General features: G+C 44.8%; 1 protein-coding gene across 1 annotated transcript in view; it reads right to left on the bottom strand.

Annotated features, from left to right (window-relative positions):
- Window positions 1-6,894, bottom strand: part of GPD1L (glycerol-3-phosphate dehydrogenase 1 like) — a 62,483-nt gene extending 55,589 nt beyond the window's left edge. The window contains exon 1 of the mRNA XM_044252623.1: window positions 6,761-6,894. Within this exon, the coding sequence (XP_044108558.1) occupies window positions 6,761-6,807 (47 nt within the window). The 5' untranslated portion in view covers window positions 6,808-6,894. The remainder of the gene's footprint in view (window positions 1-6,760) is intronic.
- Between the last annotated feature and the right edge of the window lie 12,421 nt (window positions 6,895-19,315).

Below are 19,315 nucleotides of genomic sequence, written 5' to 3'. Positions count from 1 at the left end.
GAAGCTTCCTCAGCTTAAAATCAAAGGAAGAAACCACAGAGGGGGAAAAGATCAATGTGTACAACTTCACAGAGAAAAGGATGGGGAGAAGTTGAAAAAAGCCTTTCCACCTATCAGAATTCAAAGGGCAGAAGACAAAGCTGGTGATAGAATGTTACATTTAACAAAAAACAGGACGCAAAACTGTACATGGCACATTAACAGGCAATTAATAAAAGACATATACCACCTCCCACCCCTTAGGATGGTAACTACAGGGAAAAAAACAAAACAAAATGAAAAACCCAAACAAAACTGGAAAATAGTGAGTGTCAGTGAGGCTGTGCAGAAATTGGACCCCTTGGGCATTGCTGGAGGGCACAGAACATGGTGCAGCTGTCATGGAAAGCAATACAGTGGCTGGCCAAAAAAACTAAATTTAGAATTACCGTAGGATCTGATGATTCCACTTCAGGGTATGGACCCTCAAGAAGGGAAAGCAGGGGCTCAGATCAGTCAGAGCAGCATTACAGAAGTCACCCCTTGTCTTCCTTTTCCGGTTGCCATGTTTTCCCTTATCACTACCCCTCCCCCTCAAATGCCATGTCCCAACTCCTCTGCCAGTCACCTCATTTCACCTCATGATGTGGGCAGCTGAGTATCTCACATCATCACAAGAAAGGGGAGTATAGTACAATTAGGTATTTTGAGAGTGATGGAGCATACTGCCGTAACCTTTAATATAGCATATTGTTACAACTGTTTAGTTATTATTCATCTCTTAGTTTGCTTAATCAAACTTTATCACATGTATGTATGTATAGGAAAAAACAGAGTATGAGGTTTCCCATACTATCCGCAATTACAGGCATCCACTGGGCATTCTGGAATGTATCCCCAGTGGGCAAGGGGGACCATTGTATTCACAACAGACAAAAGGTGGAAGAAACCCAAGTGTCCATTAAAGGATGAATAAATAAACAAAATGTACTACATAAACACAATGAAATATTGTTCAGCCTTAAAAGGGAAGGACATTCTGACACAAGCTAGCTACACCGTGGATGAACCTTGAGGACATTATGCAAGTCAAGTGAGCCAGCTACAAGACAAATACTGTGACTCTACTCATAGGAGGTACTTCTATGTGCTCTCTCTTGTTGTTATGGGAATCCAGCCACCAAATGGAGAAGTCCAAATAGCCTGCAGACGAATGAGACACACACCCCCAGTCCTCTCAGATCACTCCTCTCAGACTGGCAGAAGCCTGCCCACTGCCAGACACACAGAAGATGTCGTCTAGGACCAAGAGTCCAGCCAACCCATTACCGGACCTCAGCCTTATGAGTAGCCCAGGCTAGACCAGCAGAAGACCCTCCCAGCTTTGTTTAGACTGCTGATCCCCAGAATCATGAACTAGTAAGTGACTACTATTTAAGGCCATTAAGTTTTGGTATCACTAAGCATGGAGGTGAGGGATGAAGGGAAGAGAAGGGAGACCTGGCTGGTGTGGACCCCCAAAACAACTTTCCACCAGCAACCACTGAGAGACCTAGAGACACTACTTGGCTTGCCACAGAGAAGACAGAGCAGACATGAGACTTCTCTAGCCAATGGGGTGTCTCAGAATAGAGTGGGCTCACCCAGGCAGCACAGAGATTAAAGGGTGGAAGTTGGACTGAGATTTTTCACTTAGATATAAGGTTTTTCTAACAATTAATCTGCTAGATTAATTTTAGGAAGATCAGTTGCCTTAAAAATAGTAAACTAGGATCATCTGCCATGTGTAGAGGAGGAGGGATGCCTGTTCCAGAGCGAAGTGACAATTTTCAAGACATTTCAATGTGATCTTTTTTCTTTCTCTCTCTCTTTTTAAGGTTTTTATGTCATTTCTACGCCCAATATAGGGCTTGAACTCACAACCCAAGATCAAGAGTCACATGTTCCACCAACTGAGCAAGCCAGGCACCCCTCAATCTGATTTTTCTTAAGGGAAATATTGTTATACTAAACTTTTGTTGGGAGGGTAAGACACAAGATATTCAAATATTTCTGTGACGATAAGATTTGTCCGCAGGTCTAAGTATGCTTCCCAATGAAAATGACAAGAATTTATAGAAACAAGGCCCTTGGAGATAGAAGGATCTGGGCTTCCACGCCAAGGATTAATCACGGACCTTGAAATGTTTTCCCTCCATCTCCCTCTTGTCATGCAAAGTGGGATGAACAATAGTACTGCCACAGGCACGTTAGGAGGCTTCAATGAAGTAATGCACATACCTGACACTCAAAAAAAAAAAAAAAAAAAAAAAAAGACACCCTTCCCCCCCTCCCCCAGGGAAGGAAGACAGGTTCGAGAATGATAATGACAGTGATGAACTGGGAGTGAAGAACTGGGAGCTGCTGACTCACCCCTACAAAAGCAGCCATGGTTGGTATACAGACCTTCCTCAGCTTATGATGGGGTTATATCCCATATGACCCATCATTAAGTTTCAAATATCCTAAAATGCATTTAGTTCCCCTCACCTCCTGAACACTGTGGCTTAGCCTAGCTTCACTGCAACTTGCCCAGAACACTTACATAAGCCTACAATCACGCAAAATCATTGGACACAAAGCCTATTTCTCATCCAAGTGTTGATGAGCTCAGGTAATTGACTGAATATTGCACTGAAAGTGACCAGCACACTGGCTGTCCCTGTACCACCTGTTCGCCCCAGTGATCGGTGTCTGACCAGATGCTGCAGCCCCAGCAGGGCATCAGGATGGAGGATCCACTCCATAGTCCCCAGCCCAGAAGAAGAGCCTGATTCACAATTCAGATTATGGTTCACACTCTCACCATCATTTTTTGCACCATCATAAAGTCAAAAAGGTGTATGTCAAACCACTGTAAAGTTGGGGACCTTCTGTACTGAACAGAGGGCAGAGGTGATGGAAAGAGGCGCAAGTATCAGGGCTTCTTCTGGGTTTTAGTTGTACAAACTCTCACTCTGGTTCACATGGGACTCGGGATCTTTGCCCAGTTCAGTTCCCACCCAACCCTATCATTCAGTTCTCCCTCCAGCTCCCAAAGCAGGGACACCTGCAGCCACAGAAGGGATTATTTCTGAATCCTTTCCTGACGGCGGAGGAACTCATTTACAGGGGCTCAGAATGCTTCTGAGCACTGCCTGTGGGTATGCAGCCAGCAGTACCATGGAAACTGAGGAGCACAAAAGGGTGACAGAGCTGTCTAAGTGCCGCAACGCTGCGTTCAGAGCAAAAGCAAAAGAAGATGGGAGTCACCCACATGCAGCTCCAGGCATCAGTGTCAAGTAGGCCACAGGTCTCCCCGCCCATCCGTACAGCTGTGGGGTGATGGTGAAAACGGGGGCCAGAGAGAAACAACTCCCCCAACTCCCCCAACTCCTCCAGCTGCCTATCAGTTATACTCTTTCACCTTCTCTCCCTCCTCTGTCTCTGCTTCCTGGTCAGACTCCATCTGGATCCACTGGGTGGCTTAATGACAGTGCTGGTCAAGGTTGATCAAATAAATACAACAGCAGTAGCTGAGGTCTACTGAGTGCTGATCACTCTGTACTCTCCCCAACACATGTCATTTCATCCTAACCAAAATCTGAGACAGCAGGTACCAGTATCATAACCAATGATTCTTGAAGGAGCAGTTTGCTCAAGGCCTTATGAAACAGAGGACCGGGACTGAAACCCAAACAGTGGGAACCCCCAGCCCCTCCTGCACTACCCCGCCTCCAAACGCATTCCGGGGCTTGGACATATGCTCCCTACCACAGGGGTTTGGTTGTAAACACAGCCCTGAGGCTTCAGTGCTAGAACTGGATCTTTCCCTGTGTCTGGGTCACTTTCCCAAAGTTTGGGTAACGAAACTTTGTTTCATATCTGGAGGAACTTCGGAAGATTTATTTTTGTTTTTTCTTGTTTTCCTGAGTTCCCAGGGCCATGAAAAGCCAGGCAGGCCAGGAAGCATCTCCCTGTACCCCAGGAGGGGGCAGCATCGTGGGACTTGGCAGGATGCATGAGGGGCCCCTCTTGGCCTCTTCTCTGACTTGTCCATAGGAAAGGAAGTGCCAAAGAGCATGACAAGGGCATGACAACTTGACTTTAACCCCCATGTCATTCCAGGCTGAAAATCCTGGCCAGGTCAGCTAGATTCATTATCTATACTGCAAATATTAAGCATTTACATGGGGGAGGGCACTCAAATGAGAGCACAAGGCCACCTTTTAGTTTTGGGTTAAATGCGACAACACCTTTATTGACACAGCCACGCTCAGCTACTTCAGAGTCTCAAGATTAAACATTGCTTAAGCAACTTCACATTCTTGATTGAATGAAGGACCAAATCTGGAAGGGCAGGTTCATCTCTAGACAGTATTTCAAAATTAGCAGAAGGCCAACGTCCTGTAAGGACAAATCTGTCCCACCTTCAGGGAGTATGAGTCAGCAAGTGTAGCCTCAGTAGTCATTCTGATGCAGGTGGTCTCTGGACCACATTTTAAGCAACACTAAAAGGTAACATCTAACTAACCTTGTGACAGGTATTTCGTTCCACTTTCCTTTTCTTCTGAAGCTATCTCCCATTTCATCTCAGCCCTGAAGGTAAATTCCTTATAGGCAGGGATTCTGTACCATTGTGCCTAGATTGGGGAAATGACTGCTGACCAGAGCTGAACACCCCCCAAGCCCTAGGAAGCCTCTCCATGCTGTTTTCATTTCCCAAACTTCTGAAATCTCTCTGGGAAGGTCGTGATCCTCTCTCTAGGACTTGAGTGCGAGCAACAATGTTCCTGTCTGCTCCCATAATTAATGGAGCCGGGCAGGCAGCCCAAACCATCAGGATGGCACATTTCTCAATTGCTGGGCTCTAAGGTCATTAGCCAAGCTCTACTCCATTTCCTTGGGCTGGAGTGGACCAAGAAAACCCAGTCAAGTACATCAGAGTGAAGTCGTGGGAAGGCAGCCAAATCCCATGGTGGGGGGGGGGGCAGGAGTTTACTTCACTACTCCTGCTCCTGGCCTAAATCCAGCATGGCAACACCGTGCTCCTTCTGCACCTTGCAAATTAGGAAAAGGCTCTGTCATCTATGTCCCCTTACAGAAAAGAAAACTAATGTTAAAAAAAACACGTGCTACAGGAGTACTTTTCCAGTCCCATGGCCAAAAGTAATCTCATTCAAGTGACCTTGGGATCAAAATTGGCAAAGCCAACCTGGAAGTCCACATGAAGCTTTGCAGCAGATATGTACCAACTTCACTATATGTGTAGAATGTTCTGTGGCTGACAAAGAAAAGAAGTTTACAGAAAAGTACGTAATATTCTAGTATTTGCAGGGCAGAGAGGGAAAGCAATATATGTAAGCATTGGAATTCCTTAAGAAAGGCCAGAAGAAACTAATTACTGGTTTTCCTCCAGGAGATATCCCGCACAGCAAGTGTGAGTGTCAGGTATTTCATTGCTTTATGAAAAGGGGGGGGGTATCTTCTGGGTTTTTAATGTGATTACCTAATCGAATTACATTTTTTTAAGATCAATTTTCAAACATTCATTTTAATTTTTATTTAGCAATATGCCAGGCCCTAGGGTAGTTGGTTGTTCTTAAGAACTGGATAGAGAGGAGTGGAACAGATAATGAGGTAAATCATTACCTTGCCTGCTGGGGGTGGGGGTGTGGTACAGGGAGAGGCCAGTGACCTTGCTGGGATGGAAAAGTGTAGAGCCAAGTAAGATTTAAACAGATTAAGATTTGCTCCAGGAACTTTTTGGGCCATGTCAAAGAATAAGACAAAGTAAGACAAGTCATTAGGCCCATTCCTAGTGGGGCAGCTCTCCACGAAGCCTGAACTGTGATGAGTGTCCGGCCACAGAAAAACACAAGCTAAAAGAACACAACTCTGAACTATTCTATACCAATCCTTCGGATGTGCGAAAAAAGTGCACAATGGGGAAATGACCGAAAATATCAGAGGCTATTATTATATTCCACTTCCTCCCACCCACCTGGCCCCACTTTCCTCTACACTCACCCAACACACCAGAGTAGCAAAGTTTGATAAAGGGCACTAAAAGGGCTGACATTTACAAAGTGCTCAGAAGAGCGCCTGTCACAAAGCGCTTGTATAAATGTCAGAAGTCAAATAAAGCCCAGCGGAGACGCGAAGCCTCCCAACAGCCCTCCAGAGAATTCCCAACGCCCCTGGACTACTCCGTGAGTCGGAACCTGTTGGAACTTGGATTTCTTATCTACATTATCTTCCTGCGAAACCCGCACTTGGAAGGACAGCACCGGTCCCGTACACCACCTGGGTGGCAAGAGCCCTTTAGCCCTTCTTTGCTTCGGTTTCCCCAACACCGAAACGACGGCAAAAATGCTCGAGTCTCCACCGATTCCTAGACCCAGGAGATCCGCCCAGGACTGAGAACGCTCTTAGAATGGTGCGCAAAACACCCGGGCGTGGCGAGCAGGTGGCCTCCGTGCGCCCGCCGCGCGCTGAGAGCGCAGACAGGTGCCCGCGGACGCGCAGTACCCTCTCGCCTTGCTGCCCTCCGCGGGCACGCGGGCCCAGGGCCTCCCGGGCCAGTGTCTCCGCGCGGCCTCCCCGGGTGCGCGGTGCCCAGCCCAGCCGCGAGGCCACCCGCCCCGCCTCCCTGCGCGCGGTGCCCGGTACCCACGCTGCGGAGGGGACGCGCGGCCCTAGCCCGCCCGGGAGAGGGGCTTCCTGGAGGCGGAGCCCGCGCCGCCGGCCCGCCGCCGCTCACCAGTTCCCCGAGCCCACGATGCACACTTTCAGCGGTGCCGCTGCCATGGCCAGGATGGAACGCAACAGCCCGACCCGTGCCTCCCCAGCCGGCAGCCTGCCTGCCTCCGCGCGCACGGCTTTGCCCACAGCGGCTCGCGGGGGCCCCGCCCCTCCCGCCTCTCCGCCAATGGCCGCGACCACCGCCGCCCGGACGCCCCGGGCCCCAGCTGACAGCCTGGGAGGACCCGCCCCGCCACTCCCGAGAACCACTGCGCACGCCTGAGCCTGGCTGGTCCCCGGGCCCGGCTCCTGCGCCGGCCCGCCCCCTCCTGAGGCATGCCGGGACTTGTAGTCCGCGCCCCCGCCACCCCCGCCGCCGCGCGCCCCTGAATAGCTGCTGCGGCCGCGCCACGTGCACCCGCGGGTGGCTGTGCAGCTGCTCTCTCTTGGCGCCCGCGGCTGCACCGCTGTCCCCGCGGAATAGGCCTGCTCCGGCTCGTCATGGTGCCCACTCCCACTCGCACCCTTCTCCCCACGCGGGTAGAGCTGCCACACTGCAGTCTGGAGCCGAGAGAGGGTCTCAGGTTGACTCTGGAGTCGACTCGACTTGGGCCGAAGCTCAAAGTGCCCGCACCTGCCTCATTTGTGGAAACAGGAGACAGTCTGGCACCCCTTGAACCTCGTGGTGAATTTGTGTTTTCCGAGGCATTCTGGACGTAGCTGGACAGTACCTGAGCTTCGGGGTGGACACTTTCGAGTCAGTCAAGAGAGAGACCTGGACGCCGGCGGCATCGCACTACTTCCCCTCTCCGCCCCCCTTGCCTCCTCGTTGTCTTTGTCCAGGGCGCCTGGAGAGTTTGTGGTGCTAGAGACTGTGCTTCTCCTTCCTGACAAACAGAACATTATTTATTCATTCTGAGTGTCACTTTCCACCAGGCACCGTGCTAGACACCGTGGGAAGAGGACAAAGTGGCTTAGGACTATGGCTCACAAATTCTGCTGCATGTGAGTGCCCCAGCACCACCCTGGATCATCAGAGTCTCCTGGGGACGCAAACATCAGTTTTTTTAAGTTCAGGAGGTGATTGCCAAAGGCAGTTAAACTTGAGCACCAAAAAGCTACAACAGCAGTGGTGACTGGCTGAAGATCCCTAGGAAAATACTAGGATTAACAGTTATTTTAGTTTTCATTTTTACATTGTAGGAAAGATTTATCCATAATACTTAAGCTAAATGCTTAAAGGAGTGAACGAGACAGATTTTCTATATTCCTTCACTGATGGTTTGCTCTCACTTCTTTGCACTAATGGGAAGACATCTAGGCAGGAATATGATGTGAAAGATGGACTTTTCAAGCTTTATTAGTTTTTTCTTGCTAGGAATTTTTTTTTTTTTTTTTTTTAATGAGAGAGTGAGAGAGCGTGAGCATGAGGTGAGGAGCAGAGGGAGAAGCAGAGTCCCCACTGAGCAGGAAGCCTGATGCGGACTTGATCCCGGGATAATGATCTGAGCTTAAGGCAGAAGCTTAACCGAGTGAGCCACCCAGATACCCAGAAAATTTTTTTCTTAGAAAATGAGGTTGTCAGGGGGCCCCTGGGTGGCTCAGTGGGTTAAGCCTCTGCCTTCAGCTCGGGTCATGATCTCGGGGTTCTGGGATCGAGCCACGCATCGGGCTCTCTGCTCGTCGGGAAGCCTGCTTACCCCCCCTCTCTGCCTGCCTCTCTGCCTACTTGTGATCTCTATCAAATAAATAAATCTTTTTTAAAAATGAGGTTGTCAGATTAAATAATGAATTTATGGACTTAGGGAGTATCTGAGTATTGCAAAGATTTATCCCAAGTGCACAAGTGATACAGTTTTTGCCTTTGCCTGAAAGTTTTGTACCTCATCTGGAAACTCCTGATCTCGTGTGACAAGGACACCTGCATGGTAATGAGCTGTCAGCGATTCTGTGGACATACCCCACAAAGCATTATCACAATATGCACCCAATATGCACAACACGTTGTGCCAGAACTTATTATCAATTCTTTTATAGATTGTTTACAAGGATTAAGACAAAAACAAAGTAGGTGAAACCCATGAACATAATGTTGAGAGAACAAAGCAAAGTGGAAGAGATGGCATGCAGTATAATTCCTTGTCAGTTACTACAGAAACAAGTAAAATTAAATATATCAATAGGGATACACCCACATGGAATAAAACTGAAGGAAAACAGGGAAAGATAAACAAAAAGCAGGATTGTGGTTATGGTGGAGGGGACGGTTGGTTATTCTTTGTAACATTTGCCTGTGTTATAAACATGTTTTAATATATATGTAATGAAAATCATAGGAGCGAAGAGAAGGGACAGTACAGAAGGACTGAGGAAAGCCGATTTTGAGGGAGCTGGTCTTCTGACCTGCTTCTGGTCATCTAAGATGGCAGTGCTGACATTGTTGGCCTTCTTTGTGTCACTTTCCCTAACAGGAGGGAGCAGCCTAGAAGGCTGGAGTTAGCCAGTCTCGTTGGGCCAGGGCCAACACTTCGAGGACCTGGAGAAGCCATAGTTTGTATATGATTTTGTACAGGAATGCATGCGATGTGTCTGAGAACATGACTAGGGTACACAGGTTTCATGGTAAAAACTGGCTGCACAGCTAGAAGAAGCCAGGCAGACTTTGGAAACAGCCCAGAAAAGTCCTTAGCTAGGTCACTGAGTTCATGAAATACACTTTTTATTTTCTGCATTACAGGAGGCAATGGCAACAGTATTACCAAACTTCTCTATGTAACTAGACTCTCCTTTAGCTCCAGGTAACATTTTCCCCAGCTCTGGTAAGCCCTTCCCACCAACGTCCTACCCTCCCGCAGGCCTTTCCGACGTCCGCCACCTGCCAGGTCCCACAGCCAAAGCCAATGCTGCTCGCTGTGTGGCAGCCGCCTCCCACTTGTGGGTAGCAAAATCTGCTCTGGTTATCACTTGTTGCATAACAAATCGCCCCCAAATTTAGATTTAAAACTACCACGTTCAATTATTTAGCCCCAGAATCAACAGCTTAGGCCAGTCCCAGAGAAGAGGGGTCCCCCCAGCACGGAGAACGTTCCACAGGACTGGGGGATCAACTTCCAAGATGTCCCATTCCTAGGGCTGGCTAGCTGGTGATGACTGCTGGCTGCGAGCCTCAGCTGTGGGCTGCAGTCTGGCAGGCCTGAGTCTTCTCTATGTGGGCCTCTCCAGAAGCAGCTTCCCCATTGTCTGGTTCCACCAGCAAGCATCCCAAGAGAAACGAAATGGAAATCACTGGTTTCTTAAGATCTGAACCCCCCAAATTATCACAGCATCACTTCTGTCATGATCTTTTGGTCAAGACAACACAGGATCCAAATTCTAGGGGGCAGGGAAACATAGTGAATTCTTACAGTTAAGCCAGATTTTAAAATGTTATTAAAATCGTAAGAGAAAATATCATTTATAGTATTGTATGTATATTTATTGAAAAAAATCCATGTATAAGTGGACCTGCTCGATTCCAACCCATGCATTTTTTTTTCAATAAATACAATACAGTACTATAAATATATTTCTTCTTCCTTATGATTTTCTTTTTTTTAAAAGATTTTATTTATCTGACAGACAGAGATCACAAGTAGGCAGAGAGGCAGGCAGAGAGAGAGGGGGAAGCAGGCTCCCTGCTGAGCAGAGAGCCTGATGTGGGCTCGATCCCAGGACCCTGGGATCATGACCCGAGCTGAAGGCTGAGGCTTTAACCCACTGAGCCACCCAGGCGCCCCCCTTGTGATTTTCTTAGTATCATTTTCCTTTACTTTGTTGTAAGAATACAGTATAAAATACATATTTAATACAAAATATGTTAATTGACTGTTTATGTTATCAGTAAGGCTTCTAGTCAACTAGGCTATTAGTAATTAAGTTTGGAGGGAGTCAAAAGTTAAATAAGAATTTTCAATTATGGGGAGTGGTCAGTACCTGCAACACCTGCCTTGTTCACGGGCCAAGTGCATATATTCATATTACAAGTGAGGAAATTGAGGTACAGACTCAAAAAGAAGGACTTTATAAATGTCCTATGGGGAGTCAGGGCCAGGCTTTTTGGATTCTATATCTTATACTCATCCAATTATGCATTCATTCAACACATATTTACTGAGCACCTACTATGTGCCAGTCACTGTACTGAGTCCCAGGGATTAAATATTAGACAAGAAAGTCAACATCCCTTCCCACTTTTTTTTAAATTTAAATTTTAGGGGCGCCTGGGTGGCTCAGCAGGTTAAATTTAAATTTTATTTTATTTATTATTTTTTTAAAATTTTATTCTTTAAAAAAGATTTTTTTATTTGAGAGAGGGACGCAGAGTGAGCATGATCAGGGAGAAGGGGCAGAAGGAGAAGCAGACTCCCCACTGAGCAGGGAGCCTGCCACAGGACTCCATGCCAGGACCCTGGCATCATGACCTGAGCTGAAGGCAGACTCTTAACCAGCTGAGTCACCTAGGTGCCCTTGGGTCCTTTCCCTCTTAGATGCTTAAAGTTAAAAGGAGTGGTGCCTGGGTGGCTCAGTATTTAAGCATCTGCCTTTGCCTGAGGTCATGATCCCAGTGTCCTGGGATGAAGCCCAGCATCAGGCTCCCTGCTTGGCAGGAAGCTGCTTCTCCCTCTCCCACTCCCCCTGCTTATGTTCCCTCTCTCGCTGTGCCTCTCTCTGTCAAAGAAATAAAATCTTTTAAAAAATAATAAATTTAAAAGGAGATAGAGACCAATGGACAGACAGTTACCCAATGGTGTGGTAAATGCTACTGGTTTACTCTGGCAGCCCAGGGGAAAAAAACAAAACAAAACAAAACACAAAAAAAACCTGTCTCAGATTATGAGTTTCTGGGAAGGCTTCCCAGATAAAGTAAGATCTCTATTAAAGCCTGAAGGAAAAGGTAATGTCAGCAAGGTGAGGAGACAGGAGTGCACAAGTGAACTCTTTTAGGTAGAGGGAACAACCTAGGCAAAGACCCAGAGACCAGAGAGAATGAAATGTGCAGAAACTAAAAGAAATTCAGTATGGCTGGGGGGAGAATGAATCACCAGCCTGTGTCATAGGAAGAGTCCTCAGATGAAATTCATTCACAGGAGGAGGGCCAGGAGGCAGAGGCCAGGGAAGAGCCTGCTGCGGTATGTATTCTGTATGAGAAGTGGCTGTGGGTTAAACTAGGATGAAGACCAGTGTGGTGGTGATAGCAAGGGGAGAAGTGGGTCAAACTGAGACATACCTAGGAAAAAGAAAAATGAGACTTACTACTTTCTTGAGAGAGGTAGGCATCTAGGATGACTCTAGCTTTCAGGCTTGGGCAAATGAATGAATATAATTTGCTGAAACAGGGAAAGAGGACTAGATCTGGAGAGAAGGATGATGAGCTCTGAGCAAATTAAGCTTAAGTGGGGGTGCCTGACTGGTTCAGTCGTTGCCGTGTGCAACTCTTCATCTCAGGGTTGTGAGTTCAAACCCCATGTTGAGTGTAGAGATTAGTTAAAAATAAAATCTTTTTTTTTTTTTAAGTTAAGCTTGAGGAATTCATTTGGAATTCAAGTTCATTTCAGGAAAGCATTTGGATACGTTGATCTGAAATAGAAGTGATTACAACTCATCAACACATATATAGAAAGTCTAGTGGTCAGTGCTCAGAACAATGCCAGGCATTCGCATTTGGAAGATGTCTGCACCAAGCAGACACTCAGTAAATGTTTGTTGAATGAAAGTGATTGAAATTACTCAGATGAGTCAAGTAATAAAGGAAGACAAACCAGAAAAGGAATCTGAAATATACTTAATAGTCATGAGAAGGTCCAAAAAAGGGGAGCCTGGGAATATAAAAAAATAGCAGCAAGAAGGTAAAGTATGGTATTGCAGTTGCCAAAAGAGGATAGCATTTGAGAAGGAAGGATGTTCATGGGAGGGGTTGAGAGTGGTCAAGTAGGATAAAGCTGAAGAAAGGAGGCTCCTGGCAGAGCCCTTGAGTATGGTTGTGCAGGTAGTGCACTGCATGATACCGGTGGGCACAAGGAACTGTGGACATTGGAGATGGGTATGCATAACATGACCATTTTCTGACAGATGAAACCAAGTGTCTTGAAGGAGGGGCACTTTTTTCCAGGTCACACAAAGGTATTTTATGGGTTAACCACCACTGTCATTGTTGGTAACCCTGGTGAGAATAGTTTAACTTCAGTTTTTCCAAGTATAAACCCAGCTTGCAGTGGGTAGAAGTATAAATGGAAGGCAAAGAAGTGGAGCTTGAGAGTACATAGACAATGTTTTTTAAGAAGTTGGCTAATGACAAGATAAGGGATGGACATACAGGAAGAGAAAGCCAAAACTAAAGAGAAATGGGAAGAATTCCTAAGGTTTGGGGGTTCTGTTGTTGTTTTTGCTTTTATTTTGTTTCGTTTTATGAGTAAGGGTTAGAACAGTTTGTGTGGAAGAGGCTAGAACATGTTGAATACTCCTCTGAAGGAGCCAGTGGAGAGGGAGAGGTTGAAAATACAGGACAGAGAATGAGAGGGAGAGTAAGAAAGTGAGAAAGGAATTAGCCTTACGTTAGATGAAACTCTCTGAGGAGGGAACCGTGAATGAATCAAAGGAGCCAGTCATGGGAAGATGGATAAAAAAGCATTGCAGAAAGAAGGAATAGCCAGTGTAAAGGCCCCGAGGCACTAAACAACCTGTGTTTTGGAGGAACGGAAAACTATATAATACAGAGAACAAATGTGAGATGAGAGAATTTCAGTCATAAAATGCAATCAGGCCAGGTTAAATTGTCCATAGTTACAAGAAAAAAAAATTTTTTCCACTAACCAAATCTGGGTCAACACAAGCATCAAAATAAATAATAACACTGTATGGAACCAGAAGAGACCCTGAATAGCCAGAGGAATGTTGGAAAAGAAAAGAAAAGCTGGCGGCATCACAATTCCGGACTTCAAACTCTACTACAAAGCCGTAATCATCAAGACAGTATGGTACTGGCCCAAAACAGACATGTAGATCAATGGAACAGAACAGAGTGCCCAGAAATGGACTCTCAACTCTATGGTCAACTAATCAACGGCAAAGCAGGAAAAAAGACAGTCTCTTCAATAAATGGTGTTGGGAAAATTGGACAGCCACATGCAAAAGAATGAAACTGGACCATTTCCTTACACCACACACAAAAATAGACTCAAAATGGATGAAAGACCACAACGTGAGATAGGAAACCATCAAAACCCTTCAGGAAAACACAGGCAGCAACCTCTTAGACCTCAGCCACAGCAACTTCTTCCTAGACACATCACCAAAGGCAAGGGAAACAAGGTCAAAAACAAACTATTGAGACTTCATCAAGATAAAAAACTTTTGCACAGGAATGGAGTTAACAGAACCAAAAGACAACTGACAGAATGGGAGAAGATATTTGCAAAGGGTATATCAGTTAAAGGGCTAGCATTCAAATCTGTAAAGAACTTATCAAACTCAACACCCAAAGAACAAAAAATCCAATCAAGAAATGGGCAGAGGACATGAACAGACATTTCTGCAAAGAAGACATCCAGATGGCCAACAAACACATGGAAAAGTGCTTCATATCACTCGGCATCAGGGAAACACAAATCAAAACCACAGTGAGATATCACCTCTCACCAGTCAGAATGGCTAAAATTAACAAGTCAGGAAACGACAGATGCTGGCAAGGATGTGGAGAAGGGGGAACCCTCCTACCCTGTTGGTGGGAATGCAAGCTGGTACAGCCATTCTGGAAAACAGTATGGAGGTTCCTCAAAAAGTTGAAAATAGAGCTACCCTACGACCTAGCAATTGCACTACTGGGTATTTACCCCAAAGACATAAACGTAGTGATCCAAAGGGGCATGTGCACCTGAATGTTTATAGCAGCAAGGTCCACAACAGCCAAACGACGGAAAGAGCCCAGATGTCCATCGACAGATGAATGAATAAAGATGTGGTACACACACACACACACACACACACATTATTATGCAGCCATCAAAAAATGAAATCTTGCCATTTGCAATGACATGGATGGAACTAGAAGGTATTATGCTAAGCGTGATAACTCAACCAGAGAAAGATAATTATCATATGATCTCACTGATAAGTGGAATTTGAGAAACAAGGCAGAGGATCATAGGGGAAGAGAGGAAAAATGAAACAAGATGAAATCAGAGAGGGAGACAAATCATAAGAGACTCAATTTCAGGAAACAAACTAAGGATTGCTGGAGTGGAGGGGAGTGGGAGAGATGGGGTGGCTGGGTGTTGGACATTGGGAAGGGTATGTGCCATGGTGAGCACTGTAAATTGTGTAGGACTGATGAAACACAGACCTGTACCCCTGAAACAAATAATACATTAATTTAATTTAATTTTAATTTTATAAAATTAAAAAAAATAAATAATAACAGTAATAGACTTAAACACTTTGAATAAAATAAAAAAACTTCATGAGTCTAGGATAATTTAAAGAAATAAGCAAACTAATAAGGCAGAAAGAAAAGCTCTTGCTTACACTAGAATGCCAATTAGTATATATATATAGAAGAAATGACAGTCCTACACAATCATCACTGAATGCTAAAAATAGGGGTAAAAGTTTGATGAGGGCAACATATTAGTCTCAAAGTCTCCACAAAATTATGTAGAAAGGATAATTATGTAGAAAGGATAATTGTGGTGGGGTGCTTAGGTGGCTCAATCGGTTAAGTGTCTGCCTTAGGCCCAGGTCATGATCCTAAGGGTCCCGGGATTGAGTCCCGCATCAGGCTCCTTGCTCATCAGGGCGCCTGCTTCTCCCTCTGCCTGCTGCTCCTCCTGCTAGTGTGTTCTCTCTTGCACACTAACAAATAAATAAATAAAATCTTAAAAAAAAGAAGAACTTTATGGTAGAGAAAACTAGCTGATGATACCTTAACCCAGTGACCAGAGTCAACATCAACAGTGATGGGTCAAACTAGCACATATGTCTTCCTTAGCTAGAATGAGAAAGCATTCATTTAAGATTGGCTTATTGAAAAAATTATTTAGAAATAGTTCCCAGACTTTGGGATTTCATGGATTAAAAAAATTTTACTTGTTTTGAAGTCTGACAGAGAATTGCCAATTTTTAAATTTTTCCAAATAAGCACATAAACTATTGTCATGTACTGTTCCCACTATATTTCATCTTATTTAATTGCCTTATTCCTATTATTTTAACTTAATTAATATATTTTTTTGAAAAACTAATGAATTCACATGGTTCCAAATCTGGAAGGATTAGAGGAGGATGTAGTGAAATTCTCTCCCTGCCTTTTCCTGTGATGCCCCAGCCCCCTCCCTTGAGAAAACCCTCGTAATCAGTGACTTGGGCATCCTTCCAAGAATCTTCCACAAATAGACAAGTGTGTTTTTCTTCCCCACCTTTTATTATCTTATATATTGTCCCATTACTTGTTTTTCTAGTTAACATTAATTCATATTAAAAACATCTGTCGGGGTGCCTGGGTGACTCAGTGGATTAAGCCTCTGCCTTCAGCTCAAGTCATGATCCCAGGGTCCTGGGTTCGAGCCCCACATCAGGCTCTCTGCTCAGCAGGGAGCCTGTTCCCCCCCACCCCACCCCCGCCTGCCTCTCTGCCTACTTGTGATCTCTCTGTCAAATAAATAAGTAAAATCTTAAAAATCTGTCAAATTTGCACAATTGAATGTATGTAATGAAAACTCCAAATGCAAAATGAAAAGAATAAATATAGCTTTTTAGAAAACTCTCTGAAGTCTCTATTTTTCTCATTACTTTGTGGCACTGAAAACTTTTTCACAAGTATTGGTTAAATTAATTCCTCCAGTTCCAGGGCAGACTTTTGCTTGAGCTGCCCCGGAGAAGTATTTTATCTGCTCTGTGCTCCCAGTGCGTGTGTCACCATTTTGCTTCCTAATTACACGATGTACAATCCCCAATGGTGACATTTGTTCTTGGTACAACTGGCTTCATATCAAATTGCCCATCTTCAATGTTGCTATTGAAAGTCTAATGAAAAATTACAGATTTTTGGCTGAAAGAAACAATGCCTCATTCTGTAAACTTATATGGCCTTTTATCTCAGTTACCTGGGGGAATAGAGACGTAATGGATGAAAGGCAGATTTGACTGCTTGCAAGAACCAAATAGAGCCCCAGACATTGAGCAGTAGCCGGTGTCAATTGTAATCTGTTCATATCAAGGTTTATTTAATTATCCAAGAGATCTGGGCACCAGGTTTTGTCTACCAACTGCATCTTTTCATGAGTCCCTTAGATTGGGAGGGTGTAAGGATGTGTTGCTTCTTTTAAAAATCACACTGCTCTTACCTACCTTTACTTGAGGTGCCTATTCTTCACCAAGCACTATTATTGTTGATTATATCTGGGGTACCAGCTAAGTTGGGTCACTTGGAGAGCTTGAGAGTTTTAAAGATGAAATTACTAAGATTTAGTATTATAGCTGACCAAAGAAAGGCAGAGGTATTTATTCCATTTCTACTTGATTGGAAATCAAATATCAACCTGCACTTGTTTCTGGATTTGAGTCTTGTTCATATGCCTATTCAACAGGTATTTCCTAAACTCCTCCATGTGCCAGAGCTGAGGATACAATGTCAAAAAAAAAGAAACAAAGTTTACAGCCCAGAAGAGAGGTCAGATAAAGAAACAACTATCTTCTATGGAGTCCCTCCCATTGGTCTGATAAGAGACAGGGAACTCTTGGAACACAGGGGAGCTCTACCAACTTGAGCACAAGGATGCCAGGTAAGACTTTGTGGAAGAAGGAAGATTGAGCACCAATTAAATAGGGGAGTGTTTGAAGGAGAGAAAACAGCATACATGAAGACATAAAGGCAAAAGTAAAATAGCCATTGGTTCTTCTGAATATCTGAAAATTCAGTAAACAGAGGACAGACCAACAGGTAAAGACAGATGAGGCCAACAGGTGGACGGGGCCAGGTAACGGAGAGTTCTGTTATAGAAGTTTGGATTTAATTTTGAAGGCAATGGGAGAATATTGAAGTGTTAGGCCAAGTGATGTGGTTGTATTTGTCTTTTATTTATTTTAAAGATTTTATTTATTTATTTGACAGACAGAGATCACAAGCAGGCAGAGAGAGAGGAAGGGAAGCAGGCTCCCTGCAGAGCAGAGAGCCCTATGGGATCCTGGGATCATGACATGAGCCGAAGGCAGAGGCTTTAACCCACTGAGCCACCCAGGTGCCCCTGTATTTGTCTTTTTAAAAGCTCACTCTGGGGGCTTCTGGGTGGCTCAGTCAGTTAAGCATCCAGTTCTTGATTTTGGCTCAGGTCATGATCTTAGGGTCATGAGATCAAGACCCATGTCTGGCTCTGTGCTCAGAGCTCCTGCTTGAGATTCTTTCCCTCCCTCTGTCCCTCACCCCTCACCCCTGCTCTCTCTCTAAAATAAATAAATAAATCTTTAAAATAAAATAAAAGATGACTCTGATTGAAGCAAAGAGAATGTCCTTGAAGGGGCAAAACTGGAAACAAGAACAGTGACCCCATGAGCTGTTAGATGCAGGCAGCAGAGATGGAGAAAAGTGGTCCAGGCAAAGGTAGAACCTACAGACTTGGCATTTGAAGAAATGCAGGGTCAGGGAGAGGGAAGAGTTAAGACTTCCAGATTTCTGACGCAGACAACTGGGTAGTGGTGGTGGTAGATGGGAAGTATTCAGAAACAGAAGTTGCCTCCCGTGGCAAAAGCAAAAATGACCTCTGGCTTTTCTAGATGTCCTCTTTCCTAGGCTATGAAATCAGATACCAATCTTTATGTTACATTTTATGCCAAATAGTATTTAAGATTGACATAAGTGACCTGCAAGTATAAAAGATGTGATTCAATTTGTAAAGATTGGCACTTTGGAACAGTTTTTAAATTTCCACTCAAATATCACTTCCCAATGCAAGACTGAGGTGGATAAAGCTTAGCCCTCAAGATATCACTTTATAAGATGCTTAACATGGTCACTCTCCATGTTTTTTTCTCTTATTTTAAAAAAATCAACGTAATACATAGTCATAGTTTTAAAATGGTATGGCACTAAATGATGCCAAGTAGGAAGCAATCACCTTCCTCCCCAGCTTCCACTCCCTAGAAATAACCACTTTCAACTCTTTTGCTATTTCATCTGTTTACTTCCACATTTCTAAATAATGTACTTATGCTAGTACTTCTTGTTTAATCAAAGTTTGAATAAGGGGCGCCTGGGTGGCTCCATCAGTTAAGCCTCCGTCTTCAGCTCAAGTCATGACCCCAGGGTCCTGGGATGAGCCCTGCATCCGGCTCCCTGCTCAGTGGGGAGCCTGCTTCTCCCTCTCCCTCTGCCCCCCTGCTCCCATGCTCACTTGCGCTCTCTCTCTCCTCTTACTCTCTCTTTCTCAAATAAATAAATAAAATCCTTTTAAAAAATAAAGTGTTTGAATAAGTAGTGCATTCATATGGTTCGAGAACAAAACACCAAAGTATATACAGTAATGAGCACCTCTCCTACCCGTTTCTT

The sequence above is a fragment of the Neovison vison genome, chromosome 6 (genome assembly GCF_020171115.1).
Source record: "Neovison vison isolate M4711 chromosome 6, ASM_NN_V1, whole genome shotgun sequence".
In the NCBI taxonomy this organism is placed as follows: domain Eukaryota; kingdom Metazoa; phylum Chordata; class Mammalia; order Carnivora; family Mustelidae; genus Neogale; species Neogale vison.
Note: the sequence above shows the minus strand (reverse complement) of the source record. Positions and strands in the feature narration are given on the sequence as shown.